This window comes from Chinchilla lanigera, unplaced genomic scaffold (genome assembly GCF_000276665.1).
Source record: "Chinchilla lanigera isolate Chin_1 unplaced genomic scaffold, ChiLan1.0 scaffold00089, whole genome shotgun sequence".
Taxonomy (NCBI): Eukaryota; Metazoa; Chordata; class Mammalia; order Rodentia; family Chinchillidae; genus Chinchilla; species Chinchilla lanigera.
In genome coordinates, this window is record NW_004955490.1 from 9,251,773 (window position 1) to 9,279,345 (window position 27,573).

General features: G+C 37.2%; 1 protein-coding gene across 2 annotated transcripts in view; it reads right to left on the reverse strand.

The window, feature by feature from the left end:
* Tbc1d8b (TBC1 domain family, member 8B (with GRAM domain)) overlaps window positions 1–26,086 on the reverse strand; it is an 82,565-nt gene extending 56,479 nt beyond the window's left edge. The window contains exons 1-2 of one of the 2 annotated variants that reach the window (XM_013504550.1): window positions 25,777–26,086; window positions 3,801–3,911 (exon numbers count right to left, since the gene is read on the reverse strand). In XM_013504550.1, the coding sequence (XP_013360004.1) occupies window positions 3,801–3,911; window positions 25,777–25,906 (241 nt within the window). In that variant the 5' untranslated portion in view covers window positions 25,907–26,086. The remainder of the gene's footprint in view (window positions 1–3,800; window positions 3,912–25,776) is intronic. The other variant, XM_005404711.2, reaches the window with a different exon arrangement.
* Window positions 26,087–27,573: the final 1,487 nt, after the last annotated feature.

Below are 27,573 nucleotides of genomic sequence, written 5' to 3' on the forward strand. Positions count from 1 at the left end.
GCCTCAAACTCCCAGCGATCCTCGTGCCTCAGCCTCCTAAGTGCTGGGATAACAGGCGCGCACCATCACACTCAGCCTCAGACACATACTCATGCCCATGAACACAATCTTCTCCACTATCTGTGCATCAGACCCTTCAAAGTCATGTCTAGGGACACATTCTGGCCATAGCTCCCTCCAGGCTGAGTTTCAGTTCTGGTACGTGACATCTTCCCAGGCTTTGTCAACGAGGTCGATGTAGTAGAGGACACTGAAATGTTTCCTCCAGATTCAGACTCAAGGACATCTCTTCAGCGATGTTGAAATGCCTGGTGAAGAACGTCTTTGTGTACAGCTTTATGAAGCTGAAGATCATTTGCTGTTCAATGGGCTATAGAAGAGGCTTCATATCGTGGGGGAGGACGTTGACCTTTATGAAGTCATATTCAGTCTTCTTTTCCATGAATGTTGGAAAGTGTGCTGGGGTACTGCTCATCAGAAGAACAATGGTTGGTTATCAGAAAGATATTTCTTAACAGTGGGTACCAATACCTTGTGCAGCCATTCCATAAACAATTGCCTTGTGACCCAAGCTTTCACACTGGCCTCCACATGACAGGCAGTCTGACCTTGTTCACATTCTGTTTCTTGAATGCTGGAGGGGTCTGGGAATTGTACACCAGTAGTGGCTTAATCTTTAGACTGGCACTTGTCTTTGCACATGGAAAGAGTCAAGCTGTCCATGGGCTTCTGCCCTGGTACGGTCTTTTCCTGCTGCATGATATAGGTTCTGTTCAGTATTTTGTTCCAGAAGAGCCCTGTTTCATCACAGTTGAACACTTGTTGAGCAATGTGTCCTCCTGCCTTCATGAATTCCATAAATTCTTTCTTATGGGCCTCTGCAGCAGCCTTGTCAGAACTGGAAGCCTCACCATGTCTTATCATTGTGGATGCCACTTCTCTGGTGGAATGTATCAAACCACCCTTTACTGGCTTTAAATCCATCACTTATTGCACTTATAGAGGAGTTCTCTTGCAGTATATCACTGTACGATTTCCTGGCTTTTTCAAAGATCACAGATTCACTAATGCTATCACCTGGCAGCTGTTTCTCATTCAACCACTCTAACAAAACTTTTTCCTCCTCTTCCAGCATTTATGTCCTCTGCTTGATTAACATCATTACTCCTTTTGCCTCATCAGCTCCTTCAGTGCTATCTTCATTCTTTAAAATAGTTGTGATTGTTGACTTTGCCATTTTGTACTCTGAGGCCAGATCAGTCACATGAATACCATGCTCATGCTTTTCTACAATTTGCTCCTTCAATTCAATGGCTATTTTCTTAAAAATCTTACCATTCTTGCGCTGTGCTTTCTTGTTACCTTCCTTATTGCTCTGTCCTTTCTTGTTACCTTCATTACCACTCTGCACTTTCTTTTCACTACTATACTTGCTCTGCACTTTCTTTGGAGCCATACTGGATTGAATAATACTCTACAGTACCATATGTGGTGAAAAGCACACAAAGAAGTTTCACAGCAAGTGTGCACAGGTCTGTCTCCAACTGTGATCTCAACTACAAGAAGCAAGAACCACATGTCAGAGTGAGGGAGATGGCTGCAGTAGTGTCCATCATCCAACCCAGAGTTCGAGAATGGAAGCAAAATTTTGCCAAATGCTTCTGTCTGAGAACCAAATTGTTTGTGAACAGAAGCATTCATGAGCCAAGGTATTACTACACTACTGCACACTATTGCACTGGACCATTAGTACACAGAAGTACAGTGGTACCTCGGGTCACAAACTTAATTCACTCCACAATTCTGGAAAAGATGACCGCATTCATGTTCATGCAGGAAAGATGGCTGCATTCTTGTTCATTACCTGATGCTCAGTCTGTAAACAAAAAATGCTTGTGAACCAAAGTACCACTGTACAACTGGGACAATGTCTAGCAGACACAGGAGCTACTTCTACAATTTACTCACATCTATGAATGTTTGTAATGTTAAGTCCATTTATATCTCTCAGTGTTTGCAACTTAAATGTTTGTAAATCAGGGACTTACTATACAAGAAAGCTCATCTACAGGTAACTGCTTTGTTTATGTATCAGCTTGATTAGGGAGAATAAGTTATATAAAGTCACCCTTTTTTAACTAGAAAGGACATTCATTTACTAACTCAGTGGTACAGGTTATTAAACTCAGTGCTTTGCATGAATTAACCAAGTGTTCTTCCACTAAGCTACATTATCACCCTAGAAAGGATACTTTTTTCTAAATTTTGATCAAGCAGATTTAGAGTTGAGATTATAGAATTCTTATGTCATCTTCATTTACTTTAAATGGCATTCAGTTTAAAAGCAGCCAAGGGAAAAAGAGTCACCAGTGAAACTAAAAGAAATTTAGAGTGAAATATAAAGAAGATACACACATCCTAAAACAAGAATTGTATGCCGTAAGTTCACATATGGGAAATGTCTAGAAATTTGCTTTTGTTCTTTTTTTAAAGGATGTATACATGTATCAATTCACCACAATGAATGTAATTACTACGTACTGCAAATGTGGACTAATAAATTTTCTTTTAAATAAAAAGTTGGCCTGGGGATATAGCTCAGTGGTATAAGCGCCTGCCTGGCAAGCGCAAGTTCCTGAGTTCAATTCCTGATACTACAAAAAATAAAATAAAATAAAACGTTATCTACTTGAGAAAAGGAGAAGAAAAAGAAAAAGGCAGCCATTCAAATTTTAAAAGGCCAGAAATATTACAATGGCATAAAAAAATAACAGTGTCACTTTGGATTAAAAAAAAACTATGCTGACTTACTTTAGTGGGAAGAATTATCCTATTTCCTTTCCTACCCATAATAAAAATGTGGAAATATCTGAATCACTCTGGCATGATGAATATGTAGAATTACCTGTAGGACATTCCTTTGTATTTCAAAGATATGATCCTTTCTGTGAGAAAGTAAGCATACAAATAAAAAAATCACTTTTTCTGGCTTATACTTCTTTAAGTCTTGAACTGACATTGAAATTCAGATTTTCCTCATCCAAGTTGTTAGAAAGGAAACAAGAAATTTCATGGGGAAAGTCTCAACTTCTCAGCAGTGTGTGAAGCAGAAGTTGAAGAAAGGAGTCAGGTATCAGTAGCACTGACAAAAATCTGCTCAGAATCAGTCCTTCTGGACTACATGCTTCAGGTTACTCACATCAACGGCTGTTTTAAAAATTAAGTTTCTTGGTACATTTAGATATACATAATGATCACATTCATCATAGGGAATTTGTACCTGTACATGATATAGCTTGATTCCTCTTTTCTCCCCCATCCTTCTCCCTTCCCTTCAACTCCTCTTCTCCTTATTTATAAACCTTTGTTTCCATTTTATCCTTCTTTTTTCATTTTTTCTTTTCCCTTCCTTTCTTCCCCTCCCCATCCATAGTTCCCCTTTCCTTTTGAACAATTTCTTCCTATTTCACAATTTCTATTACACATTTTATAGCTAAACGGATGGACCTTGAGGCCATACTCTTAAGTGAAATAAATCGGACACATATATGTAAATATCACATCGTCTCTCTGGTATGAGAAACTGAAAGTGTAAATGAAAACCACAATGTATAATGCATTTTTAAATTCCCAATAATCAGTAATCCTTAAATAAACAGTGATCTTGTTAATTCACTCAAAGTAGAGCTGCATATTTAACTCATTTCTAGATATCAAAACAACTAGGAAGTATAAATTTTAATATCGTTTCTTAATATCTTTATTTAATTTGAATCGTACATTTAAAAAATCATACCCACCACATGCAATTGATAAGTAAACTTGAGAATCTGGTGTCTGGTGTAGGATACGAAATGGAGCCACTTTAGCAGTAGAGTCCAAAACTGAGTCAAGAGTTCCAACCAGAAGACCTGTTACAATAGAAAGACTGTTGAAATAAGGATTTTATAAGACATAAATAAAAATCGACTTAGTTACTTCCTTTGTGGCTGGGACAAAATACCTAATATTTGAAATGTAAAAGGAGGAGAGGTTTATTTTGGCTCATGTTTTAGTTCATATCCCCTAGCTCCAAGGCAGAACAGCTTTACAGATGGGCATGGTAGAGGACAGCTGTTCATATCATGCAGTCAGGAAGTGGAGAGAGGATGAAGGGAGGAGCCAGGGAGGGAGACAAACTCTCTAGGCCATAGCCCTGGTGAGGTACATCTTCCAACCAGACCTTAGCTTCTAACAGCAAGCCAGCTATAAATTCCCATAAACCAATCACGTACTGAAAGCCCTACCTATGAGCATGTGAGGCTTCCAGGGGACTTCTAGTTATAAACCATAACAAAAATTAAATGATCAGGATACCCAAAGTAACAGTAGTAATCAGCATCAAAATGTAGCCTCTCTGGGACTCATAGTCTAGGCACTTGGAAAATACCAACTTGGTGAAAAGTAAAAAAAAAGTAGATCTCCAGTAATCATAAGGGAACAATAAGGAAAATTAGAAGCTACAAACAAGTTGGAGAGATGAACTAAAATGCAGAGAAAAAAAATGAAGCAGTCTGAAAGCTTACCCTGGCTCCCACTGACGGTAACCTGTCTCCACAGATACAGGGTCAGGTGCTCCAGAGAGAAACAATGGACTGAATCAGCAGCACCAGCCCCAAGAAAATCCCACAGCTATTGTAAACTAGAAAAACAACATGCTGTTTTACTATGAAAGTGACTCCTTCTACAAAGCAGGCAAGAGTTGGAGAAGGGCTCCAGTGAGGGCTCACATTACTAAAGAGTGTTTAATCTGGTACCATTTCGAGAACAGGTTGTTTAAGAACAACTAAAAAATAAATTCACTTCAGGGTTTCGAGTGTTACCTTCTCACAGTGACTGGGTGAGAAGAGACTCAAGGAAGATAGTAGTGGAGAGGGTACAGGCTAGACACAGACCCCCTGAAAAGTTGAAGTTCAGGCCACAAAGCACATGGGTCCCATCCTCCATGGAATGAAGCCAGGCTCTATGTGTGTGGCTTCAGAAATGTCTGGGTCTCAAAGTGCTGATACTAAATACAGTGGAGTACTTTAACCGTTGCCCTACTGCCTACATCCAGCACAGATCAGAGATCTGACTGCTTTCCTGATCTACCAACGTGAACAAGGACATACCGTAGTGTAGACAGTTGCTATCACCTGTGGTGAATAGACAGAGGGCCTTCTCAAACAGGGGGATACCTCACAAACCCACAGGCCATAGAGCTAGGCAGAGAGAAATGTGAATTGCTGGATTTCAAAACTGCAGATCCTAAGAAAAAACTATTCTTTCAAAAATATACAAAAAAATTATTATCTTGGACTCATTTATTTTTCTTTCTTCTTAATGGATTTTGAGGGATTGGGGAATTATCCCTTTTCCTTTTCTTTTTTTATTTTAATGTTTTTTCCTATAAACTTTTCTGATTCTTAGTTTTTCTTTGTTTTCCTGTTTATTCTTTACTGTTACTTGTATCTAATTCTATTAAAATCATTTTACTCCTTAATAAGATCCTTTATCTCACATTTCTTTCCTTCTTACCTTACATTGCTTAATTTTTCAAATTTTTCTGCTTTCATTCTCCTATTCTCCATTCCTTCTATCTTTACTAGTATAATCATTAATAGGATATGTAGCATAAATAATTCTCAAACTATTGAAAGGAAAAAAGTATTCCCAAAGTCATTCCTAGAAGCTAGCAATACACTGATACCCAAACCAGAAAAAGACCCAAACAAAAACGAGAACTACAGGCCCATCTCTTTAATGAACACAGACACAAAAATCTGCAACAAGATACAAGCAGAATGCAACAAATTATCAAAGAAGATCATACATTATGACCAAGTAGGCTTTATCCTAGAGATTTAGGGATAGTATCACATATGCAAATCAATAAATATAATACAGCACATAAATGGAATTAAGGACAAAATTCACATGATCATCTCAATAGATTCAGAAAAATTCAGACAAAATAAAACATCCATTCATCATAAAAACTTGGAAGAAAATAGGTAGAGAAGGACAATATCTTAATCTTATAAAAGCCATTTATGACCAAAATATTGCCAACATCATACTATATGGGGAAAATTGTAAGGCTTTCCCTTGAAAATCAGAAACAAGAAAAGGGTATCCACTACCACCACTTCTGTTTAATATAGTTCTCAGACATTAGCTAGAACAATAAAAGATTAAAAGAGCATGGTACTGGAACAAAAACAGACATATAGATCAATAGGCCAGATAGAATAGAGGATACACAAACAACTCCAGGCACATTCAGCTAACTGATTTTAACAAAGGGGCTAAAAGATACACTGGAGGAAACATCGCCCCTTTACTGAAAGCTGCTGGAAAAACTAGCTATCTACATGTAGAAGACTGAATGTAGACCCATATCTCTTACCAGATAAAAACTAAAATCAAAACAGGTCAAAGATCTAAATGTTAAAACAGAAAATATCTGCTGAAGGATAAATATGTAAAATTCTTTTAGACATAGGCAAGAACTTTCTGAACAGAACCTTGATTGTATAAGAAATAACATCAAGAAAAACAAATGGGATCACATCAAATTAAAATATTTCTGCACAGCAAAAGAAACAACCCAAGTGGAGAGACATCCTATGGAACAGAAAAATATTTTCGAAGCTATTCTGTGGACAGAGGACTAATACCTAGAATATACAAAGAACTCAAAAAAAATTAGACTCCCCCAAATAAAAGATCTAATCGAAAAAGGGGCAACAGAAATGAATAGACATTTCTCAGAGAAAGAAGTATAAAAGGTCAAGAAATACATGAAAAAACATTCAACATTTCTTGCCATTAAAGAAATGCAAATTAAAACAACAGTGAGATTCTACCTTATTCCAGAAAAAACAGCTATCACCAAGAAACAAGTAATAACAAATGCTGGCAAGGCAGAAGGGAAAAAGGAACCCTTCTGTATTGTTGGTCGGAATGCAAACTAGTACAACTACTATGGAAATCACTGTAGATATTCCTCAAAAATTTAATCTAGAAATTCCATTTGACCCAGTTATTCCCCTCCTAAGTATCTTCCAAAAGAGTTAAAAGTCATCACATTGCAGTGATACATGCATACACATGTTTACAGCAGTACAACTAATAAAGCTAAATCTTGGAATCAGCCTGTGTGTCCATCAACAGATGAGTGGATGAAGAAATTGTGGCATTTATATATAATGGAGTACTACTCTCCCATAAAGAAAAATAATTTGCATCATTTCTAGAAAAATGCATGCATCTGGAGACTATGTTAAGTGAAATAAACCAGACAAACAAGCTTAAATATTGCATGTTTTCTCTTATATGAGAAACTCAAAATACAAAAAAGAGCAAAATAGAAGATTATAGGAAATAGGAAATAGGTGTTTTACAAAATGGAAGGGGACCAAGAGATGGAGGGAAGCAGGAAAGAGGGGCGAAATAGAGATGAAAAAAAAAGCAATATGTGTTATATACATGTACTAATTCCCCATGACAAATGTAATCATTATGTCCTATAAACATGTACCAACAGGGCCAGGGATATAACTCAGCAGTACAGCGTCTACTTGTTAAGTGTATGTTTCTAAGTTTGATTCCCATACCCCCCAAAATGTACCAATAAAAATATAATAAAAAATAATCTCAAGGACAAAAGAATCCCCCAATACATCACTTCAGATGACAAACTAGTAATTTTGTTTTTTAAAATTTTCTACCCAGGGGTTAGGAATATAGCTCAGTAGCAGAGCAGTTTCTTAGCATGTGAAAGGCCCCAGGTACCATCCCTAGCACTACAAAAAAGGATCTAAAATACTCTAGCCTAAAGAAACCTTTAGTTTATTTTCTTGAAGAAAAAATGTATTTGACATGAAGAGATTATCGTGTGCTATTGTGAGTAATGTTTGAGCAAATTATCTTTCAACAGAGGACTTGAGTTCAATTTTCCAAATTTTTCAATTTATCTGTAGCACTTATATACTACTTCAAAAGGTTGTTTGTCTAACAGGTAAAAATATAAAATCTGGTACAAGAGACTATCTAGGCCTGAATACTGGCTCTGTCACTTGTGTCAATCTGAACAAGTTTAAGTACTCATTTCTACGCTGTCATTTATAAAATAAAGACGTTAAAAGAGAATCTATGACAAAAGATTGTTGTAAACATTGAATTATTACATATAAAACACGTAGAACACTGCTTAGCAGAGCAAAACACTCAACATTAGTTAATTCTATTACTACATTGAAAATCTTAGATATTTAAACAAAATAAAACATTTGTAAGAATGCTTTGGTAAAGGGATTTACATTTTAACAATTCTTCATATCCCAATTTAGAATTCAAGGTTCTTGCTCAATTAGTTCCACTTTAACTATCTGGTTATATTTGAATACGTGTAAGAATAAAGTTTGCTGGGTCTTTCCTAAGCAATTATCTTTTTTGTGGTGAAATGCCAACAAAATTCTTCTAGCCAACTCCAGCTAATCTAAATTCTACATTTTTTCAAGACCCACTTCCCCCTTGAAATCTTCACTAGCAACACCAAGCAATGATTCTTTCCTTTAAATACTTACGGCACTTAAGTTTTATAGTCTATAACCTAGCATTTGATTATTAGGGTGCTCATTACAACTAGTTTTAAGTGCTTCATGTATAATATTTCTATCTTCTTATCTATATTATTAGATCTCTGAGGACAGTAACTATATTTTGTACCTCCAGGTTTGGGTCCTTAACTTTTGACATATGCTGGGTGCAATAAGGGCATGGTTCACTAAGTTAACTGTATCAATATGATGTCTAGGACATATAAATCTACTTTCCTTTTCTGGGAGCTTTAATTCACTGACGGTTTGTTTTACCCTATATGGCGCTTTCCTTTAACTTAGCATACAGATTTTTGAAAAATATTGAAATCAGTTATAAATAAAGCTTTTGGCTCTTTCCCCATGTCCACCCACTGAAAAAGAGTTAAGATTTCAAGTAAGCTTTGAATGAGTATATAGAGTAGGGCGGCATACGTGAGGTAGGATGTTGTTATAAGCATAGAAAAAAGTGAGTTACAAGAACAGAAGATAAAGGGAAACTGGCTCAACTGAAAAAACAGTAGGGGATATAGGAATAGATAAAAATAAGAGGGGACACAAGTGCAGCATAATATCAATCAGAAATCTGACAGAATGTTTTGATAATGCCAGGCCAAAGTGTCAAAAAAAAAAAAAAGATTTTGGCAAGGGCATCATGGAGACTACAGTGGGAAGAAGTTACCTGACATGACAAAGTTAAGCTGCAGATGCTGCTCCGTGGCAGAATGCTTGCTTGCATGCGTAAAGCACTTTTGCCCTGCACTGCTACAATAACAACAACAACAACGACAAAGGTATGAACTAAAGATTTTAAAAAATAGAGATCAGAAGACCCCCAAAAATATGATGAAAGAGGATATAGGGAAGAGAGAGTAGGAAAGAGGAGGAAAGACAGAGGATACTCCAATCAAAAAAGAAGGAATTACTGGCGGATTTGAAGATGAAAGGAAAGATAATTCTATCCCTGTCAGCACTGAGTAGTGACTGTGAGAAATTAAATGTTTAGTAAAGGCTAACGAAAGAGAAGTAGGAGCTAAACATATTCTAATAGTGTCCTAAGAGCAATGTGATCAAAATTACTCAGGAAATGCAGAGCATTCTCAATTTGAAGGCAAGAGTGTGAAAATAGTCAAAAAATAAAATAGTGGTAGCAAAAGACAACCAGAGGAAGTTGAGAAAAAAACAATCAAGTATATAAATTTGTACATATAAATATATGTTTAATAAGTTGACAAAATTGTCAAAATAAATTACAACTTCAAATGAAAGTATTTATTAAAAACAGTACAGTTTTATCTGCTATATTGGACAATATTTGTCTTCCAAGAATTTAAATTCTAAAAACATTTTTAAGAAAAGAAAGTTTCACATTTTCAAGAAAGAGCATTTAATTTTGGATTCTTTTTTGGTTCTGCAGTACAGGATATTGAACCCAAGGTAACTGAGATGAGTACCCTTGAGCTGAGCTTAATTCCCAGTCAGTCCTTTTATATTTATTTTATTTTGAGACAGGGTCTCACCAAGTAGCTAAAGTTGCTCAGGCTGGGCTTGGATTTACAAGCCTCCTGCTTCAGATTCCAAGAGCGCTGGGATTACAGGTGTGCACCACCACGCCCATCTTATTGTTGGAGTTTTCATAACACTAGCTCCAATTCTGTTTCCTTATTTGCATATACTCTAAAATTAATATTAGAAGAATGGAAGAAAGAACAAAAGAGTAAAGACTTGGCTAATATTGGCTGTGTGGGTATGTGGGGAAGCAGAGGCAAGAGGAGGTCACTGAACCATTCCTGAGTGATGAAACATTCTTCTGATAGGTTCTGAGATGGTACACAAAGTGGTGAAAACCACTGGCAAGAAAGGTCATTTTTTTGCCGCAGCAGACACGTTCAGAGAATGATAAGGGCCTTATACAGTATAAAAGGGAAATTGTTCAGTTTTTGTAAGTGCAAGAAATTAGCAAGTGAATACAAAACTATGCAACAAAAAACTCAGAAGCTCGGATTAAAATACATTTTTAGTCACTTGGGGAAACCTTCAGTTCATTAAACTATAATCTTCATAATGTCCCTGCAAGTTATTTGGGAGTTAATATATGCTAATGTCTGGGTTTTAAAAGTACATGAAAATAAGCAAAAACAACTTTGTGTTTTTTCCTATATACCCAGAGGTTTATCATCTGACAGGCCTGAACATTCTACACTGTGGACAGGCCTATACATGGGAAATCCTTTAGCTATATTAAATTGGGAAGAGAACAGATACTATCAGGTACATGACAGAACAGGAAATTTTAAAATATCAAGAAATTCAAGCTGTCCCCTGTGCTACTGTTTAGATCTAAAATGACCCCCAAAGTCTCATGTTTTTGAAAATATGATCATGGAGGTTGGTGTACTCATCAGTGGATTTATTCACTGAAAAGTTCATAGCTGAATATGCTCTTAGGAGGTAGTGCCCGGTTGGCAGCAGTCGCTGCTTCCCCTTTCCTCTCCCTCCCCTCCCCTGCCCCTGCTTTTCCTCCTCCTCCTGCTGCTGCCCTGGAGCCAACTACTGTTCACTAAACCAAAAGCCAAATTAAATCTCTCCTTTAAATTGTGTCAGGTATTTTGCCCCAGTGACAAGAAAGCTAATACATAGAAAATGATTATAAGTAAAGTATCAATCAGTGTTGTAAATCCCAGTAAGTCCACGGAGTTTTGGTAGCATTCTGCAATACAAATGGACCCACCTGAAGGAAATTCACCACCACAATTGATGTGAAATACTTTTTATTAAATTTCATAGAGAGATTACAAAAACACAAGGTGCTACGATTTTCAAACAGGCACTTTTTGTAGAGAAAGATTACTGTTTATGAACCAATACTCTTCAGCTAGAGAGAACAATCAAATTTAGATGAAAGTCATGTAATCCAACCGCCAGTGCATTTATCTCCTCTACAGTACCCCTGTCAGAAATCCTAACTGTATCCCTGAATAACAGGAGTTTACTTTTTCTAAGGCAGCCTACTGCATGGGTGCGATTTTCTATTCAATTAAGAAAGTCTTTTCTAAAATATGAAAGGATTTATATATTCAAATGCTATAATCAGGGCCTGCTTCTAGAGCTTACAAACTATGAGCAGGGCTCCAACACAGATGTACTCTGAGCTTGGTTTAATGTTTTGTTATTAGGCTTGAAATTCTTAATTTTTGAACAAGAGCTTTCTTTCTTTCTTTCTTTTTTTCTTTCTTTCTGAGGCAGGATTTCACTATGTAGTTCAGGCTGGCCTTGAACTCACTTAGGTAGCCTAGGCTGGCATTAAACTCACAGCAATCTTTCTGTCTCATCCTCCCCATGCTGGGATTGTAGGCATATGCCACCACGCCTGGCCTGAACAGTCTTTCATTGTTATTTTGCAGTGAGCTCCATAAATTAGGCAGCAAGCACGTGTTATCTCTGGGATCATGGGATTGTTTTATATATATATGTATATATATATATAATATATATATATAAAACAATTTTTTATATTCAATACGTTTCAATAGTTAAGATTGGAAAAAAGATATTTTTTACTCAACAAAAGGAAAAAGGAGGTCTCAGGATAAATAAAATGCTACCTTCTTGCAACATAATATAGGCTTTTTCTATGTTCTCCTTTTCCTCTTCCTCCTCCTTCTTTCTTCTCTTGTTGCTACTTCTCCTTTCTTTCAGTACTGGGCATTGAACACTAAGCTACATTCCCAGCCCTTTTAAAATTGGTGTTATGTTATTTATTTTGTGACAGTGTCTTGCTAAGTAACCAAACTGCCCAGCCTGGGTTCAAATGGGATCTTTCTGCCTCAGCTTCTCAAATGCTGGGACTATAGACATGTGCCCCCATGCCCAGTTACACTGCTTTTTCTTTTTGTTTTGGTACTGGAAATGGAACTCAGGACCATGCACTTGCCAGACAGGCATTTGTGCCCCTGAGCTATCTTCCCAGTCCTTCCATTGCTTTTTAAATGTAGTTTAAAATTATTAGCTTTTTAGGTCACTACATACTAAGCTTGTGAACTTTTTCATAAGCAGAAGCACCAGGCTGACTATTTTCTGTCCTGTGAAGGTGATTTTTTTAAAAACCTAAATTCAGTTTACCGTTGCCCATTTAAATTTTATTTCACCAGTTTATCCAGATCTTTCTGAATCTTGATTTTTATTTTCTAGTATAGTGACAATCAATCCAAACTACAAATTGAAATCCTCTGGAGGAATTTTTAAGACTTAAGTTTTGAAACTATTAAAGCCCAGAGACTCTGATTTAATTGCTCTGGTGTGGGATCTGGACAGCCTACTTTTTCCTCAATTTTGTATTACAAAATTTGCACACATATACAAATACATATAATATATGGAATTTCCACATACCCCTTACCCAGTGTCAATAATTATCAAAACTTTCCTTTATCCTTCCTAAAGTATTTTAAAGTAAATCCCAGACATCACATCACTTACCCAAATAATTCAAGTGTTCTTCAGTTTGTTTTAAAAAGGTCCTCAGTTAGGGGCCAGGGATATAGCTCAGTGGCACAGCGCCTGCCTAGCAAGCGCAAGGCCCTGTGTTCAATTCCCGGTCCTAAATAAATAAATAAATACATAATAGAAAGGTCCTCAGCTGAATCTAGCATGCAGTCAGTGTTAAGAACACTGACCTATCAGATTAACTCCCTTTCAATTTTATATACTTGCACATTTAATAAATATTTCTTTTGAGTATTAGATAAATAATGATGAACAGGAAGGACCATGGGCTGAATATTAAAGGAATAGCTATTACAACAGCCACGTTTTGAAGATGGTGCTCATTATCAGTGGGCTAGTGTAGCACACAAATTAAAGTGTTTGTAAACTAGATTGGGGGCACTTTCCTACCACTTTGTCTGTAACTCTGTATTGTTTGTTTTGTTCTTTCACTATTTTGTAAATGGTTGTCTGTTTGTTAATGTGTTTTCCTTCTTTTATTTTTAAAATAAATTTTCAAAAAGACAATACTTCTCTCGCTGCAGAAGAGTCATATAAACAAACTAAATTACAAACAAGATTTATTTCCATTCTAACTAAAATACTCGATTATATATTTTGGCTACAATAATGATTGCTGGAAGCTTACCGACTTTTTACTTTGTCAGCTGTCATGCTCATGAAATCAGCTTTACTGAATTTTCTATAATTTCAACGTCATTAAATGCTAGTAAACAACTAATTAGAAAGATGCCAATATACTTAGTGAGAAATATATTTAAAATAGAGGAAGGACTGTGTTCAATAGATGTTGAATTCTTCCTGATTGTATTACTTTTGCTACCAGATTTTAGTCCTTAAAATAGAACTGTTAGTATTTCTTTTAGAATAACCCAATAGTCACTATTGGCATTTTGAAAGCTTCTAATTTTACCCTAAGAGCTTTGAAAAACATTTTTTGCCTTGTTATCTTCTCTCTGTATTTAAAAAAAAACATTTATTTGAAAACTAGAAATCCTACACACACACACACACACACACACACACACACACATCTTTGCTTTTTGAAGGATGTAGAGCAGGGCATGGTGGTGCATGCCTGTAGTACCAGCACTTGGGAGGCTGAGGTAGCAGGATTACCATTAATTTGAGGTCAGCCTAGACTATACAGTGAGTTCAAGGCCAGTTTAAACCACATAGCAAGACCCTGTCTCAAAAAACACCCAAACAAACAAAACAAACAAACAACAAAAACTCCAAACACACACCCCCAAAAAACAAAACAAAACACCACCAAAAAAAGAATTTAGAAAATTTTTAGGGAGGCAACTGATGCCACAAACTGCAGATTTAAATGTCTTGTGGGGGAGAAAAGAATGGTCAATCAACCTTGGCTACATTCCTAAAAATTAAAATACAGAAAAAGAGAATGGTTACCATTCTATTATTCACAGCTCTCTCTTACTCTTTAAAACTTATGCAATAACAGACAAAAGGGAAACCTTCAGAAAATTAAAAAAAAGTCACTCAATTCCTAGGTGCAAAGCAAAAAGTATGCCACAAATGAACACATTCATACGCAGTATACTACTTTGCAACATTATTTAGAAGAACTAAGCCACACCATTGTTTTGTTTAGTTTAAAATAAGAGGACAATTAAGATAATAATAAAAATCAGGAAATGGAATTATTCCTTTTTTAAAAACTTCACATGAAGCTAGCTGTGGTCATACATGTCTATAACCCCAGCACTCAAGGAGGCTGAGGCAGGAGGATCATAAATTGAAGCCCAGTCGGGGTAATGTAGTGCCTCAGCAAGACACTGTCTCAAAAAAAAATTTAAAAGGTACTGGGCAGGTAGCTCAGGTGAAGGCCCTACGTTCAATTCCTAGAACTGAAAAAAGCAAAACAAAAACCAAAACCTTCACTCCTTTACACTGGAGTAAGGAATTATAAAATGATACCCTAGACTCCGCTGACTCAAAAGAGCAGTGGAGGTGAAAAAGGTTTAATTCTTACATCCCTTTAAGTCTGTATCTTAGGGTTTCCTCTGATATAAATGAGGGTATTGCTGTCCCAACAACCATTTTTTCTAATTGCTAAGGACGTTATATCAGAGTCTCATATTTTCAACTCCAAATAAATAAAACTGCAATATCTGCTGTGTCAGTAACTGTCATCTTTTGCTTTTGCAGTATAACTTTATTCCTCCTACTGAGAATGTCCTTCCCATTTCTCCCTACCAAAACACCTCCCACGTATTGTTATGTTCATTTAATTAAAAAGCAACCTGAGCCAGGCATGGTGGCGCACGCCCATAGTCGCAGCACTCAGGAGGCTGACGAGGATCCTTGCGAGTTGAAGACCAGCCTGGGCTACAAAGTGAGCTCAAGGCCAGCCTGAACTGCATAATGAGACCCTGTCTAAAAAAACAAAAACAAAAACAAAAACAAAAACAAAAAAAAAACCCAAAAACAAAACAACAACCTGAGCTGGTTTTTTTTTTTTTTTTTTTTTTTGTCTTTTTGAGACAGGGTGTCCCTATGCAGTTCAGGCCAGGCTTGAGCTTACTTTGTAGCCCAGGCTGGTCTCAAACTTGCAAAAATCCTCCTGTCTCAGCCTCCCGAGTACGAGTGCTGGGATTATAGGCATATGCCACCACGCCCGGCCTGAGTTGGCTTTTGGCAAGATGCTCTCCAAATGCCACACTAGAATTCTGCCACCAACATACAACCTATTATTATTAATCACTCCTTTTAGAAAATATCTGCATAATTTATCAGGACTTCTAATAAACATACATTACACCAGAGCCAGCTTAGGAAAACCACACTGGGGGTTTGTAATACCTCCTTTTTAATGGAGATATATATACCAACAAAACTAAGCTGACAAACTGTCTACCTAGAATTATCTCTATTTGTTCCTAGAATTATCTCTATTTGTATGATCACATACTCTAGTCCCTCTGGTTTCTGCTCATAGGAAGCTTTCTCAGACCAGTTTATCTGAAATGCCAATTCCCTCTCCTTTCTATCATGTTACCTTACTGCACTACTTATCTTCACCATACTTCATACTACTTACCATCACCAGTCATATCATATAATAGTTGTGTATTTGCCTCCCTCAGCTAGAACGGTAGCTCCATGGGAGTAGGGATTTTTCCTTCATTGCATTATTACCAGCACCTAAAATGGTGCTTGCTTTTTAGAAAGCACCTACTAAAAACCTGTCAAATGAAGGTATTGTATGCCATCACATTAGAGATTTTTGAATTGTCTTTTGAACTTATATAGCAAGAGCAAAGGCAGAAAATTGGGCAAACTTTCTAACATATAGGCAATATAACATCCTGTCATAGCTGTAGAGCAATGTGGTAAATATCATAATGCCTTTTATCTTTATTTTTAGCTGACTTTATATCCATAGTACTTCCACAACTGTCCATAAGCAGTATGAGCTTTCACCAGTTGAATAGTTATTTCTTCTTCAAGTATTATATTTTGAAAAGTAGAAGGGAAATCAAAGTTCTATCTATCTATTATCTGTCTATCTATTTTCTATCTATCTATGTTCTTCAATATCATACAGCAAGACAAGTGATGCTTATATCTATACAAGTACTACTTGATAAATTTGAGGTTTTGGGTAATCATAGATCAAAAGGAAATGCCGTTATGATAAATTATTCTAATTCTTATACATTATTCTGATTACAAACTATCAATGCACAATTAGCATCACACTAAAATTCTTCAATGATTAGCCATCAGTGTTTTGCATCTTGAAAATAACCAGTCCAAATCTAAATCAATTTCTGCATAGAACATGGGCAAAGTGATTACTAGGGAAAATGGTGTACATACACAAACACACATTCTGTTCTTTAGTCTTCCAGCCCACAAAATGGCACTTAACATCCTATGCTTTTGTTAATATATAAATGAATGGAAATATTTGATAGCTGTTTACAGGTTTCAAAACTCATTAGACCCACATAACAATGTTCTAAGATAGGGAGGACAAATGTTAGCACTATTTAATAGTAGAAGAAATAGCCTTTATAAAACAATTACTGATAAAAAGAGACCATAAAATAATAAAGCATCATGGAAGATAAAAGAAGCAGGGTTACTGGGATTAGTGGAATCACTGAATTTGGCGGTGCATTTATAGATCTGTGTATGTTGGCTTACAGTTGGATTATTAAAAAGAAAATTCCATAGGGCAACATCTAGGGAGCCAAATCATGCTTTGTGCCCCTCCCTCCCTGGAAATCTTCATTCTTGCAAAATCAAGTAAAAACTGCCTTTAATGGAGCATAAGACTAGTTTTGTCATCAAGGCCCAGAAACATTGATCTGTCAGATCCACGTTTATTCCTTAGAATAGTTCTATTGAATTATTAATTTTAATATTATGAGTTGTATTATATTAAACAATGAGTACTTAACAGGAAAAAAATCACAAAAATAAAGTACTGAATTTTTAATATTTATTATTTTTATAAAAAAGCACCAACATTTTCAACATTGACTTTTTTGGTGTACAAAGTCTAAAAAATAACAACACAAATAAATTCTTATATGAACTACAATGAAAATACCAATAGCACTCTACAAAAAAAATTTTCAATTATCACATGTAAGGCAGTCTGCACACATGACAACAGCATGTTCCATACACATGTATCACTTACACTGACAGTATATGTGTTTTGCTTTCTTGGCCTTTTTGTAGAACATATTTGACAACTCCATGGTCCTACTGCTTTGTCAGGAGGTTCTTATTATACAATGTGTAGTTAACAGGAACATAAAATATCAGCAAAATGAAGTATTACATGCTTAATATATATTGTGTGTTTAAAATAAACATCAACATTTTCACATCAGCTGTGTACTTGCTTACAAAACGTAAAACATCAGAAATAAACTCCTATATGAATTACAACAAAAATAAGAATAGAATTCTACCACAAAAGTAAGCTTTGCTTCAACTGTCACATCCAAGGCAGTTTTCACACACAACTGCATGTTCCACGCACACGTCCCACTTACACTGACAGCACCTGTGCTTAGTTTCCCTTTCCAATGTGGCAGCCTTGTCACCCCTTTTCTCTTCCTGCTTCGTCAGGAGCTTCCTATTATAATGTCTGGCAAGCACTTAGCAGGGAATTAAGATATCAATAAAATAAAATATCAAATATGTAATGAGTGCTGAGAATAGACATCAATATTTTCTCATCAGCTGTTTACTTATGTAAGAAACCTAAAAGCTAACATCAAAAATAAAAACCTGTGTGAACTGCAATGTAAACACAAACAAAAGTCTAAAACAGAAATAAGCTTTATTTCAACTGTCACACCCACGGCTGTCTTTACACATGACAACTGCATGTTCCATACACAAGTGTTGCTTACATTGATCACATGTATGTTTTGTTTCCCTGTACTTTCTTGTAGGGCACATTTAACATCTTTTCTGTTTTCCTGCTATCGTAGGTCTTTGCGATGGTGTGCCTGCCTCTTCATCAGCTCACCAGTGCAGTCCACAGTTTTTTTTTGCATAGTTCCCTGGGAAGAAACATTTTGTCTTTCCTCTGCTGTAAATGATCTCTTATGAGCTCCAATCCCAATCCTCTAAGAAAATTTCTCCATGATATTGTACACTTGTTGTTTTCTTTGTAAACTATCAAACTATTTATGCCACACATGTTTAGGATTGAGTAAAGCACCATCATCGGCCCACGCTTTGTGTTTCAAGAGACATCATCGTTGCTGGATAACGCATCAATAATGTTTACACAGCCTTTGGTTTTGTCGTAGAAAGTTTCCATCTCAGAATTCCATTTTGTCATGGTTTCCCCATCAATATTTCCATCACGATGAAATGTTGACATCAGCAGTACTAGTTTGTTTCTCTTAGCCATACACAAGGCCGATGTTATATCTTTCTGAAATCTAAAGATTGTACTACATAATTCTCTGTTTTGAAAATGCAACATTTCATTTGGAACTTCTGTTTTGTTCCTGCACACAGTTCCTATGCTGGTCAACTTGTGCTGTTAGCAAATGTAACATAAATTGGAAACTGCTGAACCAATTTTATAATGTCACATTCTGATTTGGGAGATGAGGGCAACAAATCTGTTCATAATTAATGTGGTTTATTACTATATGAATAAGGACCTGAAGGCTGGGCTCCAGGATAAATGTCTAAATTGAAAATATAATGTCTTTGCATCTACAAAGGCATAAACTTTATGCCATATTTTGACCCATTGCTTTTCAATAAGTTTTTCATATTCTTGTGATCACCATGAGAAATCCTTGATAAATACAGCAGACTTATGAATGCTTTCAGTTCAGCTAGTGAGGTGTCATAATAAACACGTTTTAATATGGCTATTGGTGCATACAGAACATTTTACTTGCATTTCAGCCTCTGTGTATTTTATAGCATCTGTAGCATTTTGTCTGTTACAATTTCCAACATTGAATGGCAGTGCTGACATTCTGTCCAATATCTTTCACCCTTGCCAAGAGCCTCACTATATTTTTGGACCTAGTTCTAAAATTGGATCATTCCCTTTGGTTGCATGGACATTTTGCAACATTTCAACTAGTTCAACTCACACTGCTGTTTTCTTCATCATCTGAATCAAGGAGGTCTGAATTCCCTGTCTGTATCCGTTGATCCTTGCTCCACGTCACTGTCACGGGAACTTTGGCTCACATGGCCAACATCAAAGTCATCATCATCATACACCTACACCACTTTTATGGTATGAAAGCATGTATTTTACCATAATGGATCATCTTCATCATACATGCATGAGTAACCTGATCAGTCACTTTTGACCTCCTTCAAAACTTCTAAATCTGGTTTTTCATGTGCCGTTGTACTGAATTGTGCTACTTCTACCAGAAAAATGAACATTTTTTTAAACAAATCCCAGAGTGGTATGGGTCTACGGGACCCTCTGTGGCACTTGAGTAATCATACACAAAAACTGTTCCACAGAGCATAAAGGTGGGTACAAATCCCATTTTGGCACTTTTGCACATGTGCACACATCTTGCGGTTCATCATACCAAGTGGGTAAGCACATAGATTGCTTCCTGTACCCCTTGGTGGGGGGGGTTCTGAGATGAACAGCTGGCTATTATAATGCTAAAGTACAAATTTACTATAGAAAAGTAAGGGATGGGTACCCTGGACCCAGTATTTTTGCTCATAAAGATTTCATTTAAATGAGAAGGGGCAGCCTTGGAGGAGGTTTTGAGAAATGAAGGATGATCAACGCAACTTCTGTTTGTTTCCTGGTAGAGGAAGGACTGCTTGCCTACCTACAATTTTGTCTGTTGATAGTCTCTCACCCTTTCCCCCACCCTCTTTGCCCCTGGATCCCTTCCTTCCTTGTGCATGGACTGCAACCAATATTCCAGTTCATTTTAGAGCCATGAATCCTGAAGAGTTAAGTTAAAGTCAAAATGATATATATTGTGTGTAAGAAGTTGATTTTTTTGTGGGGGGAGCAGTGTCATATAGAGATTTATGATGTAAGTAGAAAAGGAATCTGTAAACTTCAGTCTAATGCGACTTAAATGCCATGATGCTGACCATTCTTCATTTGTCAAAACCTCCTATAAGGCTGCCCTTTCTTATCCAGGGATCTTTAAATGTAATTTTTTGGTTTATTTCATAGAGATCAAGATGATCCAGGGAGGAAGGGGGCACACTATGTGATTTGCCTTCCCTTCAGGTTGTCCATTGGGATTTTCTTTTAGTAAGTCAAAATGATATTTTACTAATTTACAGTGTTGGAATGACGGAGAGAAGGAGGGAGGAAGAGAGTCACGGAGGGAAGATGAACAAATGAATGAATGAATAAGGAGGGGTAGATTTTTCCTTACCTAAAATGAAATGTCATACCTACCACCATTTAGGCATCAAATATTTTCCTTTTCCTTCCTTTTTTTGTGGTGCTAGGGGTTAAACTGAGGAGGTCTTTGCACATGCTACGCCAGTGTTCTGCTACTGAACTATATCCTCAGCCCTGCACACCAAATATTTTATCTGATGGTTCTTTTGTGAGCATAGTATTTGGGATACTTTACTAATAAATAAAAACTGCAAACATTTTCAGAGTTGGACTCCTTGAGCTGGGGGTAGAGGGAAAAAGGGAGAAAGGGTTTATATTTTCAAGGGATGGTCACTGAGGGTTATTTACAGTGATCCCTCACATATCACAGGAGTTACGTTCCACAGACCCCCATGATAGGTGAAAATCTGTGAAGTAGCGGAATTATATTTACTTTATTATTTATATATATTTTAAAGCTCTATAAACCCTTCTCACACTCCTATAAACCTTTCCCACTCTCTTATTAACCTTTCCCACACTCTTACAAACCCTTCATATGCTCTTAAACACTTTCTACACTCTTAAGTCTATGTAATTTTAACAACATGTAAAATTCTATATGGGTACTCACCAGTGAAGTATACTACAACTTGAATGATGAAGATCATGAATTATGTAGCTGTGAAGTACTGATGGCGATGAAGGTGATGACAATGAGATGCATGTACTGCATAGCCAGGAAGAGCAAGGGGAGATGCTGAAGGTATGGGCACAGTGCAGGAGAGCAAACAGACCAATGCTGCAGTCACTGAGCCAATCAGTGCCCAGGATACAGAATAGAGTGCTGTGGTTGGTCGCCTTCCAGGCGATCAGCCAATAGTGTGACGTGTACAATCTCATGTTGGCAAATTTGCACAAACGGTAGTGGTGTACTGCATTTCCATTATGTACAGTATAGTATTCATCCGCTGATGAAATATATACTGTATTTTATTTCAATTTGATATTCTTTTAATGTTTGAATTAACATTTTTATATTTTTTATATTGTTTTAAATTTAGGCAAACATAATTAAAATCATAAATATTATATAAATACCTATATACCACAAAATCCCACAATATAATGAAAACTCTGAGATACAGAATTTGATATATTTTTTTTAAAAACCCGTGATATAGTGAAGCTGCAATAAGTAAACCACGATATAGTGAGGAATGACTGTATTTATTTATTGGTTTTTTGAGACAAAGTCTTACTTTGTAGTTTAGTTTCATTTCTTTGAGACAGGATCTCTCCTTGAACTCATTATGCTGCCCAGGTTGACCTTGAACCCATGGTGATACTTGAGCCTCACCTCCTGAGTGCTGGAATTAGAGGTGTGCACCACCATACCCTCTATTAAGAGGTTTTTTTTTAAGAAGGCTACCTTATTGTTTAATATATATATGTATTAATGACAAATTATCTACACAGTGGTTTGTAAAGTCTATATAAATATCAGAAAATGAATAGCTTATTTCAAATGCCACATTCTAGTTTTTTATAGATGATTTAATTTCAAATACTACCAAGATGAAAGAGGAGATAAGGAAATAATATCTATAAATCCTCCAATTTAGTAAGTTTTATTTCCTAGTTTTGTTGTACACTACAGAAAAAGGTCTACTGTGGGTGATTATCAATCCACCATCCACGAACCTGTTTACATTATTCAAACATGCAAAATTCTAAAGTAAAATTTATGTAACAAACCTCCTAAGTTAAAGCTTCCCTATTAGCAGGTCTTTCTAAGTCCTACCCACTAGGGTACTTAATAGAATGTAGCTCATGTAGTGGTTACCATCTGCCAAACAGAGCAAACTGTTGATTTGTGTTGAATAAGCCAAATATGCATATACTATTTTAAATTATATACAATCAAGTGCTATATTTAGGTAGCATAGAAAACCTATTTCCTTTATCAACCAGGAGAAGCAAGGGCTAATGTGAGTTAACTATGAAAATAAAAAAGGGTGAATCACTTCTCTAAATGAAAGAAAATCACTCTATCTGAAAAACCACCTTATATGTAACAAAAATTTCCACAAAAAATTCCATTCTGCTGTGTGCCAGGACAATTAAGCAAGATAAAGTTAAGTAAATGGTCAGTAATCTACCCAGTAGAAGTGTTTCAAAAATTTAGAAAAGGAATCTCAGAATTCTTACTTCCAAATTAGTCTCATTATAACCACCCCAGAGTTCTCTGCTGTTTTTATTGCACTGTTAGAAAAAGAAGTGCAGTCAACTAAGTCAAGTTCATACCTAACGTCATTATATTGCTGGTGGTTATTGCCAATTATTTCATGGCAAAGAAATGAAATTATAAAGTATAACCATTAACATTTCCATGGTCATTATCTGTTTTCTCATTACACATACTGTATAAAGTTATTTTATAAAGGGATAGCACATCGCACTTATTTTAGCAAACAAAATGGACAAAGGCAAGCTTACACTGGCACAGTGTAAGTTCTTGTAAGTACTAATCCAAGTGTGGACTCAAGCTCTTGGTGTCACAATTTTAAGTAAAAATACATTAGTTGAGCAGTCATAAAAATGAGCACACACTTTTGCTCTGGACCAAAAACAAACTTTAAAAATATCACTTTGCTATTTTCTGATCCATTTGGTTTAATTTCAAGCATGTTGTTAATACCTTACGTAAAACAATCATGGAGATACAAAAAGACCACTACGTCAACAGACCCATCACTAGTCACAACATACATGTGTGGTAGAAATCTTGGTTTATTTCTTCAAATTTTCTCATTCTAGAAATAGGGAACTAAAAAAAGGGTGGGTGAGATGGAGAAAAAAAAAATGGTTATAACTGGTCCATGATTTAAGAAAGCACTACAAATGAAAACAATTAAGCACAGAAAATAATGATTGTATGTATAAAGGAAGCTTGCAACAAGAAAAATACCACTAAATACTACATTACAGTGACTTGATTCTCATTGATTTACCTATTATTTTTCGAGAACACAGTTATATGAACTAAAATACACTTCTTTGTTAAATGTAGGCAGAAGTACCAGTAAAAGGTAAAATTATGGGGAATCAAAATATATTAGAAGACTACCTCTGAGGCTGTAACACAGGGCTGGCTAGAAGACCTATTTTAAATAGTGCATATATCGTGTCCTATTCTCCATGGACTGAAACGGATAATTTAGATGACTGTGAACACTGATTTTCCAATTTTAACCTAGTAAATATCTGCATCTATTAAATGGAAATTGTTCTGCAAAACAACACTTGTAGTTTTTAAGAATCAGAAAATGACAAAAATGTCAAGTTTCTAGGGGAAATTTTTGCTGGTATATTTTCAAAAGGATCCTGTTAGAGGTTGGATGAGATACGTATGTCTTGTGAGATTAAAAAAAATCCTGTAGAACCTCAGAATTCTCTCCACCTTGGAGGTGGTTTGAAAAAAGTGAGTAACAGCGTATGTTTATCACCACCGTAATATACATTGATTCATGCCTATTATCTTTCATGTATCCTCTCAACTCTCAGAGATGGGCACGGGTTTACAGAGGAAGGATCAATCTCAACTCTGCTTCTAATTGTAATCTGCCTGGTTTACTAGTGAGTCTTCCCCTTCCCCTGTTCCACCCTCCTCTCCCTAGCCAGATTACGAGCACTTTACAGGCAGGAAACAGAATTTCATTATTTTATTGTCCAAAAATTTCTGTAGCACAGAGTAATCACTTAAGGTTGAGTAAATGAAAGAATTTGACAAATGACATAAAACAATTAAGAGATAAGAAGAGAACTGAAATGCGGGTTTTGGGGGTCTTCCCTTTTCCCTTACATTATTACAAGGCCTAAAAGAAGCCTGATTCACCAGTTCACGGACTGAATGCCAAACCAGAAATTATCATGAAAAAGAACTTTTGTCTCCCTAACCTTTAAAAGTTTGAATGCCCCTGTTTATGAAGGGCGATTTGAAAATTACGTTCTTTGGAGAGTTTAGACACTTGGACAAGAAAGAGTTCCTTATTTTTAAATCTAAGTATGGGGCAGAGTGGGCTAGACAGGAAAAGTTGGATTTCCGTTTGTTAATTGGTTTGGTTAAATCGTGGCTTTGAAAGAAGGCGCAATGCCAAACACTCAAGAGAGAAACGTATCAGGACGTTAGACGCAGTCTGAGAGGCTATCCCTGGGAGTGAAAACTTGGACACAGAGTAAAGATGCTAAATTAGGACAGGTCAGCAACTCAGAGCCCCACTCTTCCATCTTACCGGACACCACGATCTCTTGACTCAATTTCTTATTTAAAGCCTATCAGGACCTGGTTGGGGCGCCTCTTTCTTAACATTCCTGCATCCCCCCATCCCTAAACTTAACACTCACCAGTGTAGTGATTATTGGTATGGATTTTGTGAGAGAGAAAAAAAGTTAAGTCCACAACAGAGAACTGGTCGCCTCAATGCGACCAGTCTAGCTGGACCACTCGCCATCAGGCCCCTCCCCCATGCAAAACGACGGGGTACCCATCCGATTCTTCCCCGGCCTCAGAAGGAATCCCTCCTCCCTTCCTCTGTCCCACTCAAAAGCAACTGCTGGTCCTGTGCTGCTTTCCCAGGACTCCGTAAAGGCAATACGGTGGTGGCAGGGGCAGAACCCCAGTCCTTCCGCCCAGGTTTTAGGATTGGCGGCGGGTGGCGATGTGTAACTGTTTTCCCTGCCACCTTTTAAGTAACAGTGAACACAATCCCGAGGAAACTGGAGCTTGGCACGACTTACCTGTGAGCCCACCTCCGCCTTCCTCCCCGTAGCCTCGACGCCGTTGCAGCACGAAGTAGTCGTTGGACCTTTCCATCAGCCACAGCTTCAGCGCATTTTTCAGAAGCACTTCCTCAGGCTTCAGCCACATCGCGAAGAACTTTGCGTCGCCGGATAGCAGCGATTTATTTGCCCTGCTCACCTCACCTCCAACCTGTTTTCCTCCCTCTACTTCTCCTCCCCCCAAATCTTCCTCGGGCTGCAGCGGCTCAGGTTCAGGTTTTCCACACTTCCCCCAACCCTCTCTTCTCTCCCACGTAGGCAGAGAGGTTGCCAATTCCCTCCCACAGCGCTACCGCCCGACTAGGAAATAGCCCCGCTCCGTTATCCCTTTGGGAGTTGTAGTTTTCTGTCCGCTTTTCTCTACTCAGGCAACTACGGCTCCAGACTACACTTCCCACAATACATTGGGGCGAGTACTGGGTGGGGGATGCTTTCAAAGCCGGTCCCGCCACCAGTTAAGTGTGTTGCCTGTCTAAAGTTTAAGGGTTTGTTGTTGTTGTTGGTCAAATAAGTGATCCTAAGTAGAAAGGTATTGCTTGCTTGCTCCTCAATGTTTTACAGCAAGGACACCCACAAAGTTTCTGGAATTTTAGAGAAACCACTCATTCCTGGAAGCAGCAGTAGCAGCAACCAACATTTAGCGCTAACTAGGTCTAGTACTCAGGGGATCTCAGGTAATACACACAGAAGTCTGTGAAGTAGATCTTCGCCACTTCTCACGTTAATAAACGAAAGCACTAACTAGTGAGGAGATTTATTCAAGGTCAGAGAGACAGTGTTACAATTCCTTACCTAAATTCAAAAGTCTTGTCAAGATTGAGCTCTTTCAGCTCATAGAGAAAGAACATAAAATCTCCGGAAGACACATAATTTCTTCATGCCATGCCCTTCTCCTTTCCCTCACTGCCGCCTCTGTGTAACTATTGTAATAAGCCACAGGAAATCTCTAGTCCAATTTTCCTTTTCGAATCTAAGCAATTTATCAGGATAATTTTCTTTCTTTAAGCTCTTTAATAAACAAACCCCAGAAGGGCAGCCTTCACCTCTTTGTATCTTGGCAGTGGTGCACAACTACTTAAGCACTAAGGTGAATGAAGTCAGTAATTTGCATGACATTGTTGTGAGCAATGAGTACTGCCTTTATTTACTACCCTTTTGGTCTCCCGAGTTAAAGGGTGCACCAAAAGAGGAATCAGGTTTACAGAAAGGAAGAGTTGGGAGGTGATGTACCAACAAGGGGTTCTTGGCAAGATGTTTTGAGAATGAAGCCTCAAGGCCCTATGACAAAAAACAAAAAGTTCCTCAAAAACAAAAAACAAAACAACAACAGAAAACCCAAACAAAAACAAACCTATGGGTGGGGCACGTGCAGATTTCAAGTCCTCGTGCCAAGGAACTCTGTCCAGAAGGAGCTTCCCTGGTTTAACCCTCGAAAATGTGGCCCATCTCTAGTGAAACAGGTGCGTGCTACAAGCACAGGTTTTTCTTGTGGAGAGAAAAAGGGCAATCTGGGGTTCTCTTCTGTTAAAAGACGGTAAGAAAGCCGAGCGTGGTGGCACACGCCTGTAATCCCAGCACTCGGGAGGCTGAAGCAGGAGGATGGTTGTGAGTTTGAGACCAGCCTGGGCTAAAAGCTGAGCTCAAGGCCGGCCTGCATAGCGAGACCCTGTTTCAAAAAGACAAAAAAAAAAAAAAAAAAAAAAACAAGTGTTTCAGCCCTTACCTTTCCTGGTTCTGCTCCCTACCTCAAGAATT